At 37.7% G+C, this 23,336-nt stretch overlaps 4 protein-coding genes across 5 annotated transcripts; all 4 read left to right on the top strand.

The window, feature by feature from the left end:
- The first annotated feature begins 3,923 nt into the window (after nucleotides 1–3,923).
- Nucleotides 3,924–5,726, top strand: LOC116209897. Its single transcript, XM_031543647.1, has 3 exons — nucleotides 3,924–4,112; nucleotides 5,046–5,200; nucleotides 5,329–5,726. The coding sequence occupies exons 2-3, from the start codon at nucleotides 5,051–5,053 to the stop codon at nucleotides 5,392–5,394; spliced, it is 216 nt and encodes a 71-aa protein (XP_031399507.1). The 5' UTR covers nucleotides 3,924–4,112; nucleotides 5,046–5,050; the 3' UTR covers nucleotides 5,395–5,726.
- Nucleotides 5,727–11,239: 5,513 nt separating this feature from the next.
- LOC116211171 (actin-7) lies at nucleotides 11,240–14,096 on the top strand. Its single transcript, XM_031545419.1, has 5 exons — nucleotides 11,240–11,394; nucleotides 12,207–12,283; nucleotides 12,385–12,778; nucleotides 12,862–13,475; nucleotides 13,595–14,096. The coding sequence occupies exons 2-5, from the start codon at nucleotides 12,224–12,226 to the stop codon at nucleotides 13,658–13,660; spliced, it is 1,134 nt and encodes a 377-aa protein (XP_031401279.1). The 5' UTR covers nucleotides 11,240–11,394; nucleotides 12,207–12,223; the 3' UTR covers nucleotides 13,661–14,096.
- Nucleotides 14,097–16,106: 2,010 nt separating this feature from the next.
- On the top strand, nucleotides 16,107–19,228 carry LOC116211173 (actin-7). Of its 2 annotated transcripts, XM_031545421.1 has the most exons (6): nucleotides 16,107–16,296; nucleotides 17,136–17,212; nucleotides 17,330–17,723; nucleotides 17,813–18,426; nucleotides 18,561–18,649; nucleotides 19,020–19,228. In XM_031545421.1, the coding sequence occupies exons 2-5, from the start codon at nucleotides 17,153–17,155 to the stop codon at nucleotides 18,624–18,626; spliced, it is 1,134 nt and encodes a 377-aa protein (XP_031401281.1). In that variant the 5' UTR covers nucleotides 16,107–16,296; nucleotides 17,136–17,152; the 3' UTR covers nucleotides 18,627–18,649; nucleotides 19,020–19,228. The 2 variants fall into 2 exon arrangements, with proteins under 2 accessions (XP_031401281.1, XP_031401280.1); XM_031545420.1 differs by having other exon boundaries at nucleotides 18,561–19,198.
- A 3,219-nt stretch (nucleotides 19,229–22,447) lies between these two features.
- On the top strand, nucleotides 22,448–23,232 carry LOC116211174 (histone H3.2). Its single transcript, XM_031545422.1, has one exon. The coding sequence runs from the start codon at nucleotides 22,596–22,598 to the stop codon at nucleotides 23,004–23,006; it is 411 nt and encodes a 136-aa protein (XP_031401282.1). The 5' UTR covers nucleotides 22,448–22,595; the 3' UTR covers nucleotides 23,007–23,232.
- Nucleotides 23,233–23,336: the final 104 nt, after the last annotated feature.

The following is a 23,336-nucleotide window of genomic DNA, read 5'->3' on the forward strand; positions in this document are numbered from 1 at the left end:
CCCAATAAACTCTTTGGAAATGAAAATATAGAGTTGACTAATTATAACTGATTGAATCTACGAAAAAATGTAATAGTTTGTCCTCCAAAGATTGGTAAGCGCCCATTGGATTTTAAAATTTGATTTTACAATTGATAAAAGAGTGTCTCACTAACAAATAAGAATTAGATATAACGGGTTGTTTTAAAATGATGAATAACTAAATAAGAATTCAGTTAGAAAAGTTATAAGATTGAAAAAGTTCCAACAAGATGGAAATATCCTCGAAATTTTTCCGATAAAACTACTTGAAATTGATAAAAAAAAATCTTAACTAAAGATATCAGAAAATTACATCATCAAAAAATTTAAAATACATTAATATATTTAATCATTGAGTTCAAAAGGCATACATACATAGATATAATTGCATGTGTATATTCGTCTTTAATCGCATCCATCTGCCAATGATCGTCACGGTCCTAGGGAATAAGGCTACTTCCACGTTCCCACTCTGTTAAATATCAGTTCTTGCTCCCTATAAGGGACCTTTGGTCGCATCCACGTCAGCGTCTATCGGGGAAAAATTGTTCTGCAAAATATAAAATCATTCCCTCTCCTCGCCCCCTTCCCATATCTCTTCTCTACGATACTATCCCTTCCAGAATTGAGGTTGTTGGCTTGACAACAATTACCCTTGCCTTGCTTAGTCTCTTGCTAGCCCATCTACGATGTGGCATTAATGATCAATGACGAGCCCCAAATCACAGCGACTAGACCCTCAGCCATGAGATATCAGATTGCCTCGATAAGATGGGGGATAGTGATCCTAACAAGTTGAGGTGGTAGTGAGTGGGATATAATGAGCATTATATCGGCAAAAGTGGCTTGGTGATGCAAATATTCTCGATATCACAAACCCACAAATATATGGATCGTATCAAGTAATAGAGATGTGAATAGAGTATCGTTTTCATGGAGAATTGATTCAAAATTATTGCTAAGCACTAAAATTAACACACTTAATAGAAGTCAAGCGAATCGGTAATTATGAGAGATGTAATTAAAGAAAGTAAATCTAACTAGCAAGGTTACTACGAGTTAATAAAAATCTATGTTTGGAAGACCTAAGGTCTCCATTCCCTCGATGTTCATTAAGTCCTTTTCTACTCTTCTTCTCTTTTCTTTAAATGAACTGAGTAAATTACCCCGAGATTCGACGATCTTCCCTTAGTATCTCTCGACTTGCTTAGGCTAGGTATCTCCTCAAACCAACCTCCTATATCTCTATGGATATTGCCATTAATTTAAAATCTATTTTTAAAAATATAAAAATGGAAAAATATCAAATAATTAACACCTATACATAATCATAAGTTTTTACTAACTAACAAAAGTTAATTTGATGAAAAAATTAAAGTAATGTAAAACTTAATAATACAAATACAAATGAAGCTTTCATAACAAAATGCAATAATAAAATTACTAAGTGAAGCACAAAATGCATGGGATAAATTTATATTGTAATTTATATTATTTCTATTTTTGGGTAAAAAAATTATATTTTTCTTTCATGAGTAACAATCCCGCACAAAGCGGATTTGGTGCCTAGTCTTTTCTAATGGTGGAATGACTCCATCCAAGAATTTCATTTGTATTTCACAGCCTCATCGTATACATATATACTAGTATTCTAACCCTGCATCGCACATGCTTATTTTTAATAGTAATTGTTAACATTTTTTATAATTTCAACTATAACAAATAATTTCGAAAAATGATCATGATATATTAGTTCAATTTTTAATAGTTTAGTGATATTTTTCTAATAAAGTTCTTATTTGAAGATTATTAAATATTTCTTTAATCGTTAACATTATGCAAATTCGACTAACTGTATGCATACAAACTTAATCTTATAAATCTAATTTTTTGAAAATAATACATTTTATATCCTTGCTTTTATTTATTGAATCATTTTACTTTTTATGTGAACTTAATTTTGTAGAATTAGTGTCATAAAAATAATATATTTTATATGCTTGCTATTATTTATTGAATCTTTTACTTTCTATGTGAAACTGATTTTGTAAAGTTAGTGTCTTGTATTAATTTTCATAAAAATCCTTTATATAGGTAACTAATTATTTTATTTAATATGCATTATATATTTATTTAACTATAAATATAATTCCAAGATATATGAAAAATATATCGTTAGAGTATATATTCGAGATCCAATTTTATATAATTAGTCTATTTTGACGAACTAAATAAGTGTCCAATTAATTATTTCCGAGCATAAATTATTATAATAAGTTATTTATTACATTATTTATTTCTTTGGATGATATTTTAAGCATAATTGGTGCATTATCACATATATTTAGTCCTCATATACAAATTTTATTTTGGTGTGAATCAAAAATTTTCTTTTCTTAGGTGACTTCTCATAATATATATATTTACTCTATTGATTTTAATAGAATATAATATTTTTAATTATATCAATATGAATATATCATTTATAATATAAGTTTTTAGGGAGAATTTTATAATATAATTTTTAGAATAGCATTTATAAATAATATTTTTATCGTAATATTATGATCTATATATATAATGTTGTATCTCATGTAATAAATAGGGTTCTAAAGGTAATTATTTATTTATATAGGGGTAGAAAGGTCAATATTTATGCAATAAATTGGGTAATTGATATAGGGTTAGATTTGTCAATATTTAAAAAATATTTACTTCTAGATCTCATTTAGATTAAATTTAATTTAAAAATAATAAAATAAGAAAAAATTTTACTTGAATTAAATTATCTAAGTATTTTTTCCTCGATTTTAAAAATTTTATATGTATTTAAAAATAAAAAGATAGAGAAGAAACTTTATTTGGATTAATTTGTGTGAATATTCTTGTCCCAATCTAGAAAATTTTATTTGTGAAAAATTAATTTTCAAGTAATATAATATGTTAATTATACAATCTATGAAAGGACTAAAACTTATAAGTACAAAATTCAATACATTATTAGACTATTGCAATACAAATATCCTAAGATTTTAAAATTATCTTGAAATTTTTATTATAACAAATAAAATTTATATTATGTGTAACAAATTAATCATTTAATTGTATAAAATGACGACATAATTATTTTTACTTTGGATCCTACTTAGTTTATGAAAACTACTTTAATCAAATTGAAATTATAATTAATTTCGAAAAATATAAAATTTCTCCTCTGAGGAAAAAAAAGAATTATGATCTTACATCTAAAGGCAAAAAATCCAACAATTCTCCATAGAAAAGGTACTAGGGATGGCAATGGTGTGTGTAAAAAACCGTATTCGCGGATAACCGCATCATTTTTAACACCGCATAATAGCACCAAATGATTATGGTGCAGATATGTTTTTAATTTCAAAAACCGCCGTGGTGCGGTGCGGATATGGTTTTGATGAAAAAACTGCAGATAAAATTGCACCGCAATATTTATATTTTATACATATAGATTAGGCTAATTTTTCAACAAATTGTCCAAACTCAATCCTAATCCAACTTGATTTCTTAATTATCTATTAATAAGCTAATAATAGAATACTAATCTAATGATAATCGTTATTTATAAAATTTTATTTAATTTAATTCTTTAATTGTTATGCTTTTTTAGAGTTTTTATTTAATTTATTTTTTATGGTACAGTATGGTACGGATAACCGCAATTTTTGGGCGTGCGAATATGATTTTTAATTTTCAAAACCACGACAGATATGGTGCTGATGCGGTGCACAATTTTATATCGCGGTGCGGTTGCGGTTCTTGTGATACCTGCTCTACATTCGCACCGCTACCATCCTTAAAAACTACCAGTGCAACACACGGGTTAAAAATTATAATATAAGTATAAAATGATTATTTAAACCCTATTTAATATAACCTTATTTAATGCAAAATGTAATTTGTTTTACAATAAGTGTCCACCGATATTTTCTCTTCGGCCTTCGTCATCGCTTTCTCCTTATTGCGCAGTCCGCGAACTTGGACGATCGTCGCCGTCGTCGTCGGAGGTTGGCTTCCTCATCGATCTTTGACAACCTCGTCTTCTCTTCGGCGTCGCGGTAAGCTCCGATCTGGTGTTCATTTCCTCTTGTTTGTTCAATTGGGGTAGATCGGAGGCCGTAGATCTTGAGTTCCCGTCTTCTGCTGCAATTCCCTCGGATTTTGAGTAGATCCGCTCGGATGTCGCCTATATGTGGAAATGTGTGGGGAGTTTTGGTTAATTCTTGATGTTTTCTGATCGTCTGAGCTGGAAATGTCGCCGATCCTTGCGTATTGTGATTTCTATGATCGGTCTTTGGTCTCTGGAGTCCGGTGTCTGGTCAGGTGTTGACGATCCACCGTTTGATGTCGATGTTACAATTGATGCATTGCTCTGACTTGTACATGCTGAGCACGGCATGCTTCTAGCTCTTGAAACTGTTTGATTGACTTACTCTGGATGACTGAAGTAGTGCCTGCGAATTCGATCCGCACTGCATCATCATGTGCATATACTCTGGGATTTCTCACTTCATATATTAAGATTATCTTCAACTTCTTTTCTATTTTTTGATTTTATATATATATTGAATGTTGATGTTTCTTTGTAATCACTTGTTTCTGCGTAAGGAAATTTGAATATAAATGATACTTTCAAAACTAGAGCTGATCATCTTTGAGTAAACTAGCAGACATTAGTTTCATTTGTATTCGAGGAAAATTTTCAATTTCGGGGAGTTTCTTTTCGTGTTTATAAATCTAGTCTGGCCATGAAGCCATAAGAGAAAGGCTAGCTACTGAAGTTTTGAATCCGTATGACATATTATAAAGCTGCAACTGGCTTGAACTTATCGAACTGTCCACTTTTCGTTCTTGCTTGCCTGATACGTTCCCAGAGATAACTGTGCTGTGGATTCGAATTCACAGCCATGGTCCGTATTATTCAGTATGGATACTGTGCAGAAACCAATTGGGAATTTACAGACTTATGTTTTTCATTCCTTTGGCATCAGAACTGATGATGAGGGAGAGGACAGGCAGGAGAGCTGGGAGGGAGTCGATGCTGACTCAGGCAGTGAATGAAGTCTTTAGGCTGGTGAAGCTCGCGGAGTTTGAGATATTATTCTTTCTCTTCTTCGTAATCGCTTTTATCATCTTCAAGGATCTTGTAAGTCTCCTTCCTTTATCTACCTTATCTAGTTTGCTGATGTTAGACTGATTCTCTTAGCTTTATCATGAATTCGTAAGGCTGAATATGGTCCAAGCATAATCATTTACGTCTTGTGAAATTTGCAGACTTCAAGGCCCGGGTACAATCAGATCCTTGTCAAGAAGTCTGGCGGCGGTTTGTTCCAGTATTAGCTATCATTACCACCACGACTCAACGAACTGGACAGGCCATTCTCGTTTTCCCGCCAAACTTTTCTTGGTGAGAAATGATCAACTCTTCTGGCCGGAGCTCCAATTGGTGATCAGTGGTTGCATATATATTCAGCTTGTACCATTCCCTTTACTTTGGAAAGAAAAACTTCAATTCTGGAACCTCTCTTGTAAAAATATTTTCCAGTGGAATATTCATGGCCTCATTTACGTTGGGCTAATCTTCTGTAATGGGCCGGGCCCAAATATTTAATCTGGGCCGTTCCCATATATTCTTTTGGGCCGGAATGTTTTCTCTTATTTCCCCTATCAAATCAAAGTGTCAATTACCAATTTGCCAGAAGAAAGAAAAGCCTTCATAGAATACTACTGCCACAAAATTGTCGAAAAATAATTTTTACTTTCTTTTTCATTATATTAGGTCATGAACCTTCCTTCTAATCTGAAAAAAAAAAGTATTATTAGAATAACTCAAAACCGTTGAAATGAATGTTATATAGTGTAAGCAGGAGTAGTTTTTGTAATCACCTAATAAAATTACACTTGCAACTGCCAAATTAATCGCAAATTATGAATTTTTTTTTTGTGTATATCATTGTATTCGAAAGTTTAATGGATCTATTACTTCGGTTCGAATAGATTCTATCCAGTAATAGTAAATTTCTCCCTACATTGATTTTCTCCATTCACGAGTATGAATTATGATGTCGACAGAGTTCAGCAAACGCTGCTCTATCTAAAGAATGGAATTGTGCTTATGAAATCTCCCATCATACTTCGATATATGTTTCTAGGTGGTTTGTCTTTTTTTGTTTTTTTCTCGGTAGATTAGATCGTTTGTCTATTTGAAATAGGGAAGATGGAAATCAGGCAGGACTAGGGGGTCTTGCACCCTATACTTTCAAGCATTGTCAGCCATGAAAATTTATCATCAAGAACTTGAAAGTATGTCCTCTCGTTCTGCTCGTGGATGGAAGTGCAAACATTCTCGAATATGCGTATGTTGTCTTGCGCCAAACGACAGCACTCGCACTCCGCTGTTACAGCGTCGTAATTAGCGGCGTTCAGTTTTTCCAACCGCAAATGTTAGAATCCACGGAACCTCCCACCCAACCACCGCCCCGCCCCCCCAGGTACAGCTCTCGCAATCACCAAATCCCCATGACATAAGATTGAATTTTTGAAATTGTGAGGGCGAGGGGTCCCCCGTGTGGTCCCAATTTGTCGATCTTTTGTCGTTTGCCCCACCATCCGAATTTGAAAACTCCCCTTTCAGACATTGAATTGATTTATCAAGACTGTCGTGTTGGGTTTTGTTCCACCACTAAAAGTTCAAATTTCGAAAATGAAATTAGACGAGGATTTTGCCAATATTTCCTATGTCCTTACCTAAACATTCAAGTAATTTTAAGAGTGAATTAACAAATACTCGAAAGATTGATGTTATATCAATTCTTACCTTGAGTAATTTTTTATATCGACCCAACTCTCGACCGTTTAAAAGTACATATTAGGAATCCTTCCGTTAGCCTCTCGTTAAAAAATTGACGAAATCATATGATGTAATTTTTTTATTGTTTTCTGCCATTTTTTATTTGATCTTTACATGATTTCTTTCTTCTTCTTTTTTTTCTTGATTCTCTCTCCCTCTCTCCCCTTTTGTTTGCCTCCGATAAAAAAAAAAAGGTAAATTGCACTGGTGGTCCAAAATATTTTACAAGTGTTTCATTATGGTTCAAAAAGTTTTTTTCTCTACATGATGGTACAAACCGTCAACTCGAGCTTGATGCCGTCAAGCCGACGCTGACGTAGCTGAAAATTTTAAAAACTTTTAAAAATAATTTTAAACTTTTAATTTAAAAAAATTTTAAAAAAAATATTAAATTTAAAATAATTTTAATATTAAATATTAATTTTTTTATAAAATTATTTTTAAAAAATTTAAATTTTTTAAAAATAATTTTCAAAATTTTCAAAATTTCAAAATTATTTTTAATTTTTTTCTAAATTTTTACTCTTTTTTGTATTTATTATTTTTTAAAAAAAATTACAATTTTTTATATTTTAAAAAAATAATTTTCAAAATTTTAAAAAAATTATTTGAAAATTTTTACTCTTTTTTTGTATTTTTAAATTATTTTTTGGACTTTTTAAAATTTTATTTTCTCTTAAATGACGTGGCGCACTATGATTGATTCCATGTAACAAAAATGACACATAGGACCCGCCACGTCAGCAAAATGTTAACGACGTCAGGGCCAATTGACAATTTGTACCATCATGAAATAACTTTGAAATATTTTGTACCATCATGTAGCGAAAAAAACTTTTTGGACCATAATAAAATATTTGTAAAATATTTTGGACCACCAGTGCAATTTACCCAAAAAAAAATGTCAATTAGGGAAGAGAGCTCTCGGTTTTCTAGATTCCGATGAAGGAAATCTCGGGAGGACAAGAAGTGGATTTTCATCTTTATTGCAATGAACTATTAAATATTCAATATTAGCAAAAGAAAATTAATAATAAATGAAAATATGAAGAATGGAGGATGTATCAGAATCGGAGCTTCGAGTCAGCCCCTAGCCCTTCCCCCAGCCTACCCACGGAAGGTCACCAATGGATTACGAGAGCTCTGGTTACCTCGCCTGGGCTGGAAACGTGTCTAAAGCCACAGGCTTCCACCATTTTCATCTCCGGAGCTTTTCATCAGCTTGTCGTTGAGCTTCTCTACTTCCTCAAGTTCACAAAGCCAACCCCTCATCCCTTCTGTGGCTTCAGACATAAGCTATTACCTCGCCCTTCACCCAGCCCACCCATGGAAGCAAAATCTGGTCAAGCAACGAGAAGAATAAGAATAACAAGCAAGAGAGAACAAACAGAAGAGAACAACAAGATCAAATTCCATCGAATGACAATTTGGTCATCTCTTCGCGTGAAACAAAGAGACGAGCCATAAGAGCAACGGATGAGCTCCATTATCATCCTCCTTTATTCCAACCTCTGCCTTTTTTTCCCTTGCTCCCTGAATGTTCTAGAGAGAAAGGAAGTGCCCCCTTCCCCTCTCTTTCTCTTCGATTTTGAAATGAATAGAGAGAAGGAGGGGGCAGATCGGATATGGGGGCAACCCCGTTGGCGAACGCCCCTTGAGTAACCTTGTCAGTGGCTTCTCAAGGAACAGTAGCCGGCGGGCTTGCCCCCACCGCCGATCTACCTTATCCCTCTCTCTCTACATTTTAAAACTTGGGGGAGAGAGAGAGAGAAAGAGGATGACCGGTGGTGGGGCACTTCTCTGCCCATCGCCCCCAAGGCGAGCTTACCAGAGGTGTAGGACGTTAGAGGCGAGATTGGCCTGTGGTATGGCCCCATCGTTGGTCGTCCCCCCACCCCTTCCCTCTCAAATCTCAAGTCATTTGCAGAAGAAGATGTTTGTTTTCTTTTTATTTCAATTTTAAAAATTTATATGACTAAACAATATAATACATTATCGAGGAATTAAAAAAATCATAAAATGAATCAAAAATGACCTTTTAATGTTTTTCATTCAATTTTTAGTTGTAGGTTAACATAATGGTCAATCTGATGTACGTTTAATCGGCCAAGATTAAAGGTGATGTAAAATATTACTTGAGATCAGATTTGATGGAACATCGACCTTTGAAGGGGCAAATTGTTAGTTTACTTTAATTTTAAGTCAGAATTTGACTTGAGAAAAAGTATTAATAAGTAATTAGAAAGCACTTGAAAAAGTGTAATATGATACTTCATTCATGATGTGAATTTAATTATATTTTCTCATTGCCTCCGCGTAAAACAGGATCGTTCAAGTTTTTCTCCAAATCTTATCTCTACCAATCCAAATTACGCTGTTGTCTTTCAGACAAAAAGAAAACCACCAGAATATTGCAGATATTGATGTTTTGTATAAGAGTTATCTCTCATCAATTTGGTTCAAATTGAGATAAAAATGTGTAACTTCTACCATATATAGCAACTTTTTCTTATTTGAGAGACTTATGATTTAATATAAAGAATAATGAAATATAAATAAATAAATAAAAAAGCATGAAAATCTTACTGGTAATGATCAAATTCAAGATCTCGTGATTCCAATATATCATATACATAACAAATTAACCAATACACTACAACATGGTACAAACGAATATGTTTTGGCTAGAGAATATCTTAGTAATTTCAAATTTTTGGATAATAAATTTTTTTTATGAATTGAAAATAAGTGAAGTTAAGTGGAGTAGAGTTAAAATTAAAGTTAAAATCGATTTGTAAAATCAAACAAGCTGTTAGGCCCTGTTTGGATTCGAAGTTAAAATCACCATGATTTTAACTTTAACTTTAACTCTACACTACACAACAAAACACACATTTGAAAAGTCAAACTGGTGGGTCCCATATCTTATTCAAACACACAATCTCATTATACACAATTATCTACTACATCCATTTATTTTATTTAAAGTCAAACTGGTGGGCTCACAAACCCTTGTCTTCTTCCTCAGTTAAAGTTAAAGTTAAAATTTCGTTGACTTTAACTCCGAATTCAAACGGCCCGTTAATTTCCCTGAACCGAACAAAAAAGGGTAATTGCAGAGTATTCCGATTATGTAAAAGGAATAGAAGAAAAAGGGGGCAATAACCTGGCAGGAGAAGGGCAGTAGATATGTGCAGTGAAGTAAGTTGAGTGAGCTATGACTTTGCTTGGAATCTACTTTTATTTACATTTGATTTGATTCCACTCAAGAGAAGGCCCCAGAATTTTGACTTCACATGTACTCCACGGTTTATAAACCCAACCGCGATTCTACTCTCTTCTTCTAACCCTTTTCCTTTTCTGAATTTTTAAATTCATACAATGTAAATAATATAAATAATAAATTTATTTATATTAAATTCCTCCCCTAGCTAGTTTTGGCTCCAAAATTTTCATGTAGTCAGAATTTTCGAGCTTATTTAAGCGGTTCATTATGATTAATCGTGTGATACAATTCATACCGGTAAATTGAAAAAGGTACTGACAATTTATAGAGAAAAGAATCAAACGATATAACATTCCGTTTAGCTTTCTCGCAGTATATGACACTAAGTTAAATCAGCCTAGTATGCCTTGCTATAATTTGGCGCCGGCTAGACAAATGAAATGATGCCCATTTTGAATTTACGATCGCAAAAGGAGCACATCGTGTCATCAATGGCACCATCAAAATCAGCGCGGAATCATAAGTATAGGGACTAGAGTGAAAATCGATGGTTAAATTAGGCAAGATGAGAAAGTATAGGTGTAGCAACATCATTGATGATTTTATCATGAGTTGTATTTGGAGGACATAAATCACGACTTGTATTTGGACTTTACCTGTAGTATAAGGGTTCAAAATCGACTCTATGGTCAGAGTCTGATCAACATCCGAGTTCAAAATTAGTTTAAGCTAATTGCCAAAGGGAATATGGTGTTGGTCAGAGTCTGTTCAACGTCTTAGTCCGAAATTAGTTTGAGTTAATTGCCAAAGATTATGTGGGGTGATCGGACGAGAAAAAACGAGAAAATGTGGGGGGTAATAGACCCGGAAAGTATCGGCCCGACCCGATCCGGAAGGTGAGCCCGACAAGAGCCGTTCATTCCACGTGGCGATATGAGGAGGAGGCCGATCCGACGGTGGAGATGGGGGGACGAGGAAAGGCTGTCATACAGGTCACCCCGTCTTTTCTCGTGGTGGAATGATTCCCCCCCAAATTCTTAATTTGGGCGCAATTTCATTTGCATTTCACAGCCTCTCCTCATCCTATTGCTCCCCACCCTATATATATATACACTCCTCCGCCTTCGTCATCGCTTTCTCTTTATAGCTCTGGCCGCGAAGGAGGAGAAATAACGAGACGAACTTGGAAGATCGGAGCCGTCGTCTTCGGAGGTTGGCTCCTGCAGCGATCGTAGACAACCCTCGTTTCCTCTTCGCCGTCGCGGTAAGCTCCGATCTGTGCTCATTTCCTTCATTTCCTCTTTTTCGTTCAATTGCGGTAGATCGGGGCCGTAGATCTTGAGTTCCCGTCTTCTGTTGCAATTCCCTCGGATTTGAGTAGATCGGCTCGGATGTCGCCTGTATGTGGAAATGTGTGGGGAGTTTTGGTGATTTCTTGATGTTTTCTGATCGTCTGAGCTGGAAATGTTGCCGATCCTTGCGTATTGTGATTTCTGTGATCGGTCTTTGGTCTCTGGAGTCTGGTGTCAGGTCACGTGTTGACGATCCATCGTTTGATGTTGATATTACATTGATGCATTGCTCTAAGTTTTACATGCTGAGCATTGCATGCTTCTAGCTCTTGAACCTGTTTGATTGACTTACTCTGGATGACTAAAGAAGTGTACAAGTGCGATCCGTACTGCATCGTCATGTGCATACACTCCGTGATTTCTCATTTCGTAGATTGAGATTATGTTCAACTTCTTTTCTATTTTTTGATTATATTGAATGTTGATGATTATTCGTAATCATTGATTTCTGCATAAAGGAAATTTGAATAGAAATGATACTATCAAAACTGTAGCTGATCATCTTTGAGTAAACCTGCGAACATTAAAGCAACAAAGTTCCTTGTGCTTGTAAGTGGTTTCAATGTTTTAACGTGGACTGGATTCTTTTGAAATGAATGAGAGAATCTTCCTAAGAGTTTGCTGTGGGGGATATGTCAAATCTATGATGAATGGTTTCTATCGCCCAAGTTGGATAACCTTTTGGAGGCTGCATCAATCTTACTTTTGTGCAATGCCTCTGCAGGTCTATTTTTCTATAAAATGGCTGATGCTGAGGATATTCAGCCCCTTGTCTGTGACAATGGTACTGGAATGGTTAAGGTAAGCCATTCGTATAATTCTTACTGCTTGCTAGTTTTTTATTTATTTATTTATTTATTTATTTTTTATGTAAGTTGCTTACTTGGTACCTATCTTTACAGGCTGGCTTTGCTGGAGATGATGCTCCTAGGGCAGTCTTCCCCAGTATCGTTGGTCGACCTAGACACACTGGTGTTATGGTTGGTATGGGTCAGAAGGACGCCTATGTTGGTGACGAAGCCCAATCGAAGAGAGGTATCCTCACCTTGAAGTATCCCATTGAGCACGGTATTGTGAGCAACTGGGATGACATGGAAAAGATCTGGCATCACACTTTCTACAATGAGCTCCGTGTTGCCCCAGAAGAGCACCCTGTTCTTCTAACAGAAGCTCCACTCAACCCCAAGGCCAACAGAGAGAAGATGACTCAGATTATGTTCGAGACATTCAATGTGCCCGCCATGTATGTTGCCATTCAGGCTGTTCTGTCTCTATATGCCAGTGGTCGTACAACTGGTAAGTGCACAATCCCTTCCAGCTTCTAAAGTGTCTGGGATGAAACTTGATTTCTAATGTTTTCATTGTTTTGGATTCAACAGGTATTGTGCTGGATTCTGGTGATGGTGTGAGTCACACAGTCCCCATTTACGAGGGTTATGCTCTGCCCCATGCTATCCTCCGTCTCGATCTCGCTGGTCGCGACCTGACTGATGCTCTGATGAAGATTCTCACTGAGAGAGGTTACATGTTCACCACCACCGCCGAACGGGAAATTGTCCGTGACATGAAGGAGAAGCTCGCATATGTTGCCCTTGACTACGAACAGGAGCTCGAGACTGCTAAGAGCAGCTCGTCAGTTGAGAAGAACTATGAGCTGCCCGATGGACAAGTCATTACCATTGGTGCGGAGAGGTTCCGCTGCCCAGAAGTCCTCTTCCAGCCCTCGCTGATTGGTATGGAAGCTGCTGGAATCCATGAGACTACCTACAACTCCATCATGAAGTGTGATGTGGATATCAGGAAGGACCTGTACGGTAACATTGTACTCAGTGGTGGTTCCACCATGTTCCCTGGTATCGCCGACAGGATGAGCAAGGAGATTACTGCTCTTGCCCCGAGCAGCATGAAGATTAAGGTGGTTGCCCCACCCGAAAGAAAGTACAGTGTTTGGATTGGAGGATCGATCCTTGCATCTCTCAGTACCTTCCAGCAGGTACGCTCTTTCTTTGCTAGTTTACTTCCCACTTCAACCCTTCTTGTTGTTGAGAAGGTATTGTTGTCATAGAGAACGCTATCATTGACTAACATGTGTGTCCCGTGGTTGATGTCCAGATGTGGATCTCCAAGGGTGAATACGACGAGTCAGGTCCATCGATCGTCCACAGGAAGTGCTTCTAAGTCCAGAACAAGTTTTCCGGTGGTTAGTTAAGTTCTCCGCTGAAGTCAGCCTTTTTCTTTCTTCTATCTTGTGTCATATGAACTCTCGAGTATTGATTTACGAGGGAATGAGCGTCGAGAATTGAGATTTTACCGGGTCATGTCGAATGCAATAGGGCTTGTTTGAGTCCGTGAAATGTAATGTACTGATAGCTCTCCTGTCTATGCAATTCGTGTTTTTATTGAGATTTTGTATCAGAAGCAGAAAGCTTGCAATAGGCCTCTGGTTGTTTTCCGCTTTCTGACAATCGGGTACTTGGATGTTCTTTGCCCGGCCATTTTCTTGTGGGTTTTCTGTTAGGACGATTATGTTTGTAGCAGGAGATTAAAGATTTGTTTGTGATATGATTTTTCTAAGGTTTTACCTTTGAAAGAAAATTGAAGAGTTTACATGTTTCTTTGTATATCGCGAGGTTTCCCCTCCAGCTTTTTTGGTTTCTCATCGGCCCAGTTTTGTATGATTTCATTGAATCCATAAAGAAATACCTTCATCAAGTAATGAAAGAGCTGTTCCTGATTCTAGGTAAAATCGAAGAAATATGAATCTGGATTGGATGGTATTATTATCTATCTCCTACTAAACTGGTTCTGGTTCTTCTCAACTCATTTAACTTCTCCCGATTTGTAGTGGCTCTAGTCCATGCCTTTAATTAGTACTCTTTTCAAGCAAATTTTAACAGGGATAAGTGCAAGAGGCATCAATAACCTGCCAATTTTGAATCCAATTTGGATTTTTTACTAAGAGGTGTTAGGAAGGACTTGAGCCGAAACGCATCGATTCGTATAGTTTAGATAGAGAACGAGAGTACCAACAAAGAGAACAGGTGTACCAACAAAACGTACTCTACCGATTCAAAGGTTGAAGTAGGAAAATTGATTTGAATCCACTACTACGTATATCGGCAGGGCCACGTCCGAATAATAGAGCCTCTATTAGTTTTTCGAATAACATGATTATGTATGAGGCTTATAACGAGAAATAAAATGCCGAGTCGATTCGGTTCATCTACCTACCTTATTTAATCTTGCTGAGCACTACATAATATCAGCGAAGCAAATGTCCTTGCTAACTAGTTTCCCCCAGTCACTTGATACATTTATCAAGCTTAAATGTATTTCTGTAAATGATTAATTTTATTTTCAATAGAAGAAAGTTAATTAATTTTAGTTTTATTATCTATGAAATAATTAATAATAAAAAGTCTTGAAATTTATATTCATGGAATAAATTTAAGATGTTATTATAATTTTTGACATTTTAAAATCTTTAGATGAATATTGTACGTAACTTTTTGCTCTTATTAATATTACATAAATTTAAGTATATATATATATATTTTACATCAATAATTTAATAGTGAAGAAATTCATATATATTATAATTTATTCAACCTTTTTTCTTTATTTTAATTATAGAAAATTTGAAACAGTAATAATTTCAGTGACAAATTTATATATGGAAGATATTTTGAATATTGAGTGTAATTTTCAACACAATTCCAGTAGGTATTTCTAAATTTATAAAATTTACATTCCTATAGGTATATTATTATAATGTAAATATTGATTGGATGAGGTTACTTTCAGAAACACTTGTTATTTATACTTATGTATTTATTATTACATCAATTTTAAAACTAATTAGATTTGGTTGAATTATGGAAACATGTCTATTTTCTGGTTGCATTTTATTGGTTTGCATTAGAAAAATTACTTGATAAAAAGCATTAAAGTAATTTTTTTATAATTGTTTTTTGCATAAGTAAATTTTATGATCTTAAATTATACATATAATATTAGAATTCTTCTGAGAGCTACTAAAATACAAGTTTATCAAAAAACGTATCAATTATGTTATTTTAGTCCAAATTTAAATATATCAAAAGACCGTACATCCTGCGAATAACATGTTTGTACTATCCTTAATTTAACGAATCAAATCAAATATTTCATCTTAACTTTTATAAAATAGCTATAAGGCTTACGAAGCACGTAGACAACATTATTAAGACACACATCACCGAATCAAGAGTCATTCGTTTTCATTCTTTCGGTCGAAAACGAGTCGTTCACATTGTTCATAAGAAGATCAAAATCATGCCTGAATCTCAAGTCAAGTGTGGACTAACAGTGGCCCATTGTAACGGCTATAGAAAAGGGCTGGAGGGAACCCGATGTGGTTTAACCCGACCCGAATGGCTCAACGAGGCCAGGCGCAGCGCCGGCTTCCACGTGGCGAGATCTGAGAGATGGATCTGACGGTGGAGATGGCAGTGTGGAGGGGGGACGGGGGAAAGGCTGTCATTACAGGTCACCCTATCTTTTCTCGTGGCGGAAATGATTCGCTCTCTCCCCCGCACACACAAATCCACAAACTCTTCATTTGGTCGCAGTTTCATTTGCATTTCAAACCTCACGTCATCCTCACTATATATACTCCCCCCACCCTCGGTTTTGGCCTCTCCTTACTGCTCTCCCCCTCTCTGTTGGCCGCGAAGAAGACGACTTAGGAAGATCGGACCCGTCGTTCTCGGAGGTTGGCCTCGGTGCGATCTCTGAGACCTAGCGATCATCTCGTCTATCTCTTCGCTGTCACGGTATGCTCCGATCCATGCCTCTAATTGGTCTCTCTCTCTCGCTTTCTGCTGGATTATGACAGATCGAGTGTAGTAGATTTAGCTGCCGCAACTGTTTGGGTCCTTTGAGTAGATCGGTCCGTGTACGTTGTGATTCGGATGCGATGTCGTCTGTACGTGGAAATGTCTTGGAAGTTGTGGTGGTTTTCGCTGGAAATGTTGCCGATCCTCGCATTTGTTGCTTATTTTGCTCTCGGTTGTGGTTTCTGAATCTGATATGAGCTGTTGTGTTGGCGATCCATTGTTTCTAGATCGAGGTTCAGCTTTATCTGTTTGATTCCGTCGCAATTCGGCTGATCCTTATGACTTCAGTGCTCCGGTTGTGTATGTTGAGCATTCTCCAAGCTGTTAAAACTGTTTGATTGGTTTACTTTTCTGAATGAATGGCGTGTTAATATATCCAATCTAGTTTTCTATGTCTCAATCTTATAGATTTGTTCTAGTGTGCTGCTGTAATAGATGGTGATTGTACGTTTTCTGACTAGACGACATAGAAAATTTAGAGAATTCGATCATGAGCAGCTGATGATCTCTTAGTTAATTTAAATATCCGTCAATTGTGAGGTCTTTATCCAGCTCCAGACCTGAGAATATTTTAAAATAGAAATGAAAAAAAGAAGAATTATCTGCAGATGTGTAGTGCTTTGGAATATTCTGAATAACCACTGATAAATCTGAGGTTCTTGAAGATAAAAGGGGAAGATAAGGGTTCGATATAACCAAACTTAATTGATGGTGGAAGTTCCATTGTTTTTTAATTCAATTTCTTTATCACTCACTTCTGAAAAATGTTTCTGCAGGTTTGAAATTGTAAAAGATGGCCGATGCTGAGGATATTCAGCCCCTAGTCTGTGACAATGGTACTGGAATGGTGAAGGTCAGTTGACCCCTCGATACATCCTAATCTATTCTATAGAGTGGATAATATTTAAAGTTTCAGTACTTTCTCCAACATTCGTTCATTAATTGAAAATGTTGCCGACTACGTCTGCAGGCTGGGTTTGCTGGCGATGATGCACCTAGGGCAGTCTTCCCCAGTATCGTTGGCCGACCTAGGCACACCGGTGTTATGGTTGGTATGGGTCAGAAGGATGCATATGTTGGTGATGAAGCCCAATCTAAGAGAGGTATACTCACCTTGAAGTATCCCATCGAGCACGGTATAGTGAGCAACTGGGATGACATGGAAAAGATCTGGCATCACACTTTCTACAATGAGCTCCGTGTGGCTCCTGAAGAGCACCCTGTTCTTCTTACGGAAGCTCCTCTCAACCCCAAGGCCAACAGAGAGAAGATGACTCAGATTATGTTTGAGACATTCAATGTGCCCGCCATGTATGTTGCCATTCAGGCCGTTCTGTCCCTGTATGCCAGTGGTCGTACAACTGGTGCGTAGAAATTTTCTTCCATCCCTCAACATGCAATGCCTTCTGTGAAGGTTGATTTCTAAAATTTTTCATGGTCATTGATTCGACAGGTATCGTGCTTGATTCTGGTGATGGTGTGAGCCACACGGTCCCCATTTACGAGGGTTATGCTCTGCCCCATGCTATCCTCCGTCTTGACCTTGCTGGTCGTGACCTCACTGATGCTCTAATGAAGATTCTAACTGAGAGAGGTTACATGTTCACCACCACCGCCGAGCGGGAAATTGTCCGTGACATGAAGGAGAAACTTGCATATGTCGCCCTCGACTACGAACAGGAGCTCGAGACCGCTAAGAGCAGCTCATCAGTTGAGAAGAACTACGAGCTGCCCGATGGACAAGTCATCACCATCGGTGCGGAGAGGTTCCGCTGCCCAGAAGTCCTCTTCCAGCCCTCGCTGATCGGCATGGAAGCTGCTGGAATCCACGAGACTACCTACAACTCCATCATGAAGTGTGATGTGGATATCAGGAAGGACCTGTACGGTAACATTGTTCTCAGTGGTGGGTCCACCATGTTCCCTGGTATTGCTGACAGGATGAGCAAGGAGATCACTGCTCTTGCGCCAAGTAGCATGAAGATTAAGGTGGTGGCTCCGCCCGAGAGAAAGTACAGTGTCTGGATCGGAGGATCGATCCTCGCATCTCTCAGCACCTTCCAGCAGGTAGGCTTTTCTGTCTTTCTGTTAGTTTAGTTCCACTTGGGCACTTTGCCTCTTCGTGTTGCGGGGGATGTTATTATTGTCAATACTGAATACCATCACTGACTAAACTTGTCTGCCCTGTGATTGATGTTCAGATGTGGATCTCCAAGGGTGAGTACGATGAGTCGGGTCCATCAATCGTCCACAGGAAGTGCTTCTAAAGCCAAAATGAATTTTTCCGGTGGTGAGTTAAGTTTTTTCTCTGCATCTAGTTGCCTTCTTTGTATAATGTGTCATTTGGAACTCTCAAAAGTTTGTTTAAGATGATATGAGCTTTGAGATTTGAGATAAGTTGGTGGTCAGGTGAAGTGGAGGGAGGGCATGTTCTAGTCCAGAAAAAGAAAATGTATTACATACTGTAGCTCTCTATGCTTGTAATTCACTGCAATTTTACCAGCCTTTCGTATTAGAAGCCAAAAGAAAAAAGGGGAAAAAAGAGAGAGCTTGTAATGGGTCTTTTTCTCTGTATTCGGGTCGGTTGGCAGACAATTGGGGGGGATTTGAAGTCGGATTTTTCACCCGGCAACTGATCTGGTTGGGCTTTCTTTCTGTAGGGGGAATGTTTGTAGCAGGAGATTGGATTGTGATATGTTTTTTCAATTTCTTCTTTGACTTATTTCTTCAATTTAAGATTTAAGATATGATTTTTCATAATCTTGGCTCCCAGAATTATATTACATATGCTTATGGTAATATTATAAATGTATTACAGAATATTGAGAATTAGAAGCTACTCTGAGTATATATTTGGCGACTTGGTAAATCAGGACAGAGCAATTGCTTATTGCAGTTTCTTTATAGCCAAGTTTCTTTTACCAAGTAGGATTTCTTTTTTATTCAAATAAATTATGAGAAATTACAAGGCGTAAGGTCCTATCAACCATCATCGGATGGATAGGGTACCAGGTTAAGTATGGCAAGCAAGGGGCTCGCTTCCCCTACAATATGACGATGGTTGGGTGCGTGTTTTATGATTTTGTGACGTTACAACGGTTGTTGGGGCGCGCTGAAAGGTTTCCATGATGGAACCAATATTGATTAATAAATCCCATTCAGACAGGGCTCTGAACTGTAAAAGTACAGCTATTATCATTTCATTTGGTTGGTGTGGGCAGGGAATTTTACATGTAATGAGTGATGATGGGAGTCTTAAAATTAAAAAGCACAGCTGCATTACTAAATCATTATATCGGGGGTTTTAAAGTTAAGACTCCTCTCTTTTATATCAGGCACATGCTCTTCCACTTCCTATTAAGTCTGCTCGTAAGCATAAGCAGGATTCATCACATATCAGAAAGTGAAAGCTCTTGTTTTTGAATCGAAAGGGATCTATCTGATCTGCCTGTTAGGGTGAGCAGAATTCACATCTCGAAAAGCGGAACCTGTAAAGGTTATTTTGAGTTTTTTTCCCCCCTTTGCGGGTGAATGCTGATACTTCTCTTATTCAAATCAACGGACTTCTTTACAAAAGAGTCAAAACCTTCAATAGAGTAAAATCCCTTTAAACCAAGGGATTTACATCAGTTGAGTTAATCTAAAAGCATCTCTCAACAAACACTCTTTAGCTCTATGTGCGAGCGGAACTAGGCAAAGAAGAAACTTTCCATCGACCCAATTCCACAATGTGGGTTGCAATCCCCTCAACAGAATGTCTCCTCTCTTGAAAAATTCTTTCATTCATCACACGCCAGATGCAATAGATGTACCAACCCCAGGAAAGCTCTTTCCTTTCCATTGCGGCGCATAAGAAAATTCCACACACAAGTCCTGCACCTGTTTATGAACTCCCAACAAAAACTGGATCTTCTCCCAAACCTGTTCAGAGAATGGGCTTGTAAAGAATATATGGTCCCTTGATTCCTCGGACAATTGACGCAGAGGACAGCAGTGGAAGAAACCAAACATCCCCTTTCTTTCTTTTTTTTTTTCTTTTTGCATCCTATCCTTAGTAGCAAGACGATTCAAAAATACACAGCCAATAGATAAAATAAAAGAGATCCTAGGAATATATGCCCAGGGAACCATATAAATTTATGCCACACAATCTTCCGCTTCCTGCCGGGTCTCAAATCCTGCCAAACATCATCAAGAACAAACCTCTCCTTTAGCCCCCCACATAACTTTGTCAACAGCTGCATATTGCCACATAAACAGGGATAGCAGATTGTAACGTCAAAGCTTGGCTGTCACTACTCCTTGGCCACAGCCAATTCCCATCCCTATATACAAAGCTTACCTTAGCATTAGCACTATAGAAAGGGAAACAAGCAAAGTCATTGATACAATGATCAAGCAGTGGCCCAAATGCAGTCCAAGGATCAAACCAGAAATGAATACTCGAACCATCATCCCCCACCCTATGCTCAACTTTTGTCTTCACTAATTTAAGTAGGGAGCCTAAGCAATTTCCTCCACCACCAAAGAGCTGTTGCTTTGAGGGCTAATAGACCATATACTTCTATTCCCGAGCATGTAACGATGAATCCACGCCACACACACGTAAAGACCCAGCATTCACTAATACTTGCCACAAGTTGTTCTTAGTAACAACTTCATTCTACTTCCCAAGATTTCTACTGCCAGGCCCGCCCTCACTCTTTGGCAAGCATGCATCCTCCCCGTTTCACTCGACTACCCGGGTTGACGTTCAGATCCTTTCCATAAAAAAAGCATTACATCGTTGTTGAACCATCTTAATTTACTTTCTTGGGCAAAATAAAGGCAGCAGATCAGAAATTAACCTTACTGAAATAGACTGAATTAATCGATTGAACTCGGCCTGCAATAAGATAAATATGGAGAGAGGCCAATGCCTTACTTTTTCCAGTGATTCTATTTGACAAGGTAGCCCAATCTTTAGTAGATAGCTTGCCAGAGATCAGAGGCAAGCCCAGATATCTCCTTGGATTCCTGGAAGCTGGCCAAGCTTAAACTGTTGAAGGACTTCCATCAAAGCTTTTAAAGACTCACGCTTTGCCGTCAGCAAAAACCAAGAGATCACTGGATGATCTCTTTACTACTTTTACAATTTTATTTTCAATGTACGAAAATTTAGATTGTGGATATCAAGAGAGGGAATAGCACAGTGGTGCAACTCTCGCCTGGTGATCAAGAGGTCTCAGGTTCGATACTCAGTGGGATTACCCGTGCCCTTTTATTAGATATTTAAGATTTCTATTTCAATACACTAAGCCCACGGGTCTTCCTTGTAACCGAAAAATATTAGATTGTGGATAAAAATATTGTGGCCCCAATACCATCTTACAGGCACATATATACACACACAGACACACGCACATAGTATCTTTAAATAAGGTTCTAATAACTGGCAAAAGTAAAAATAGAAATAACAAAATTCCGGGTGAGATTGAAGGAGTGATAATTTCATCCTACTTGTTTGTTAGATTTCCTTTACCCGGATTATGCAGAATAGTAAAATGATAGCATTTTCCGTACTCATATAGAGATGCATCAGTCTCTTTAATTTCAAAAGTCATCGTAACTCACACAGGATCAAATTCTTTTAACTCGTTACCGGTCTTGTGATTGTCAATAACCATGACGAGTTTTTAACCGAATTTTTTAAAGAGAGCGACTCATTCATAAGTTGCATGCTTATATAATTATATTGACGTTTCGTCCGTGAAGATGTCACGATTTTATTATAACCATAGATGGATTTTCACCTGCCAAGGTGATGCTCCTCATGCTGTTGATTTTAATGATTATCAATGATTTACCGAATTTTCCTAAATCAAGTGCGGCAGATAGAGAAGAGAATCCCTTGGTATTTACTATTTTCAATTTACTTTGCCCAGCAAAATGTAAAACAAATCCAGCCACGCTGGCAATCCGCGGGCATCATACCGATGGTCTCAAATCCCTGCCGTCAACTCGTCATTCCAATCGACGGCTCAAATTCAAATCCCCAAAATCATAAACCCGCTAAAATGGAACAGAAAATTCCATTTCCCTTCCCTCCATCGCCACCTCCCCAAATCAACCGACCAACCTCGGCAAATCTCTGACCCTGTCTATATAAACCCTAAAAGGAAGCATCTCGCCAAATCGCTCAAAGATCCCCAAACCCACTTCAATTCTCTCTCTTCCTCTCTGCATTCGTGTGAAAAATGGCTCGGACCAAGCAGACTGCCCGGAAATCCACCGGTGGCAAGGCCCCGAGGAAGCAGCTTGCTACCAAGGCGGCCAGGAAGTCCGCGCCGGCGACGGGGGGCGTGAAGAAGCCGCACAGGTTCAGGCCCGGCACGGTGGCCCTCCGTGAGATCAGGAAGTACCAGAAGAGCACGGAGCTGCTGATACGGAAGCTGCCGTTCCAGAGGCTGGTGAGGGAGATCGCCCAGGACTTCAAGACGGACCTGAGGTTCCAGAGCAGCGCGGTGGCGGCGCTCCAGGAGGCGGCGGAGGCCTACCTGGTGGGGCTCTTCGAGGACACCAACCTCTGCGCCATCCATGCCAAGAGGGTCACCATCATGCCCAAGGACATTCAGCTTGCTCGTCGGATTCGGGGCGAGAGGGCTTAAATTGCTAATTACTAAGCTCGCTCAGGGTCTTCTCAGCAATTTCATGTTTTTGTTGGTAGTTTTTTTTTTCCCCTTTTGTTTTGGGTGGTTGGGTAGGGTGCTGCTGCCGTAATCTAATTTGATCAAGAAAATCAAATTGCTTTTGCTCTTATATTTCCATGTTAATGACATATATATATTTTGCCATCTTCACTTGCCAATGGAAAATCATTCAATTTTTCATCAAGGGGATATATTAGTGAGAGCCAGTATTTTGGCAGGACATTCTTCTCTACTATTTTTGCCTGGGGAAGTCTTGACCTTTATGCCTCGAGTTTTGGTTCCCGAGGT

This window comes from Punica granatum, chromosome 6 (assembly GCF_007655135.1).
Source record: "Punica granatum isolate Tunisia-2019 chromosome 6, ASM765513v2, whole genome shotgun sequence".
Classification (NCBI taxonomy): domain Eukaryota; kingdom Viridiplantae; phylum Streptophyta; class Magnoliopsida; order Myrtales; family Lythraceae; genus Punica; species Punica granatum.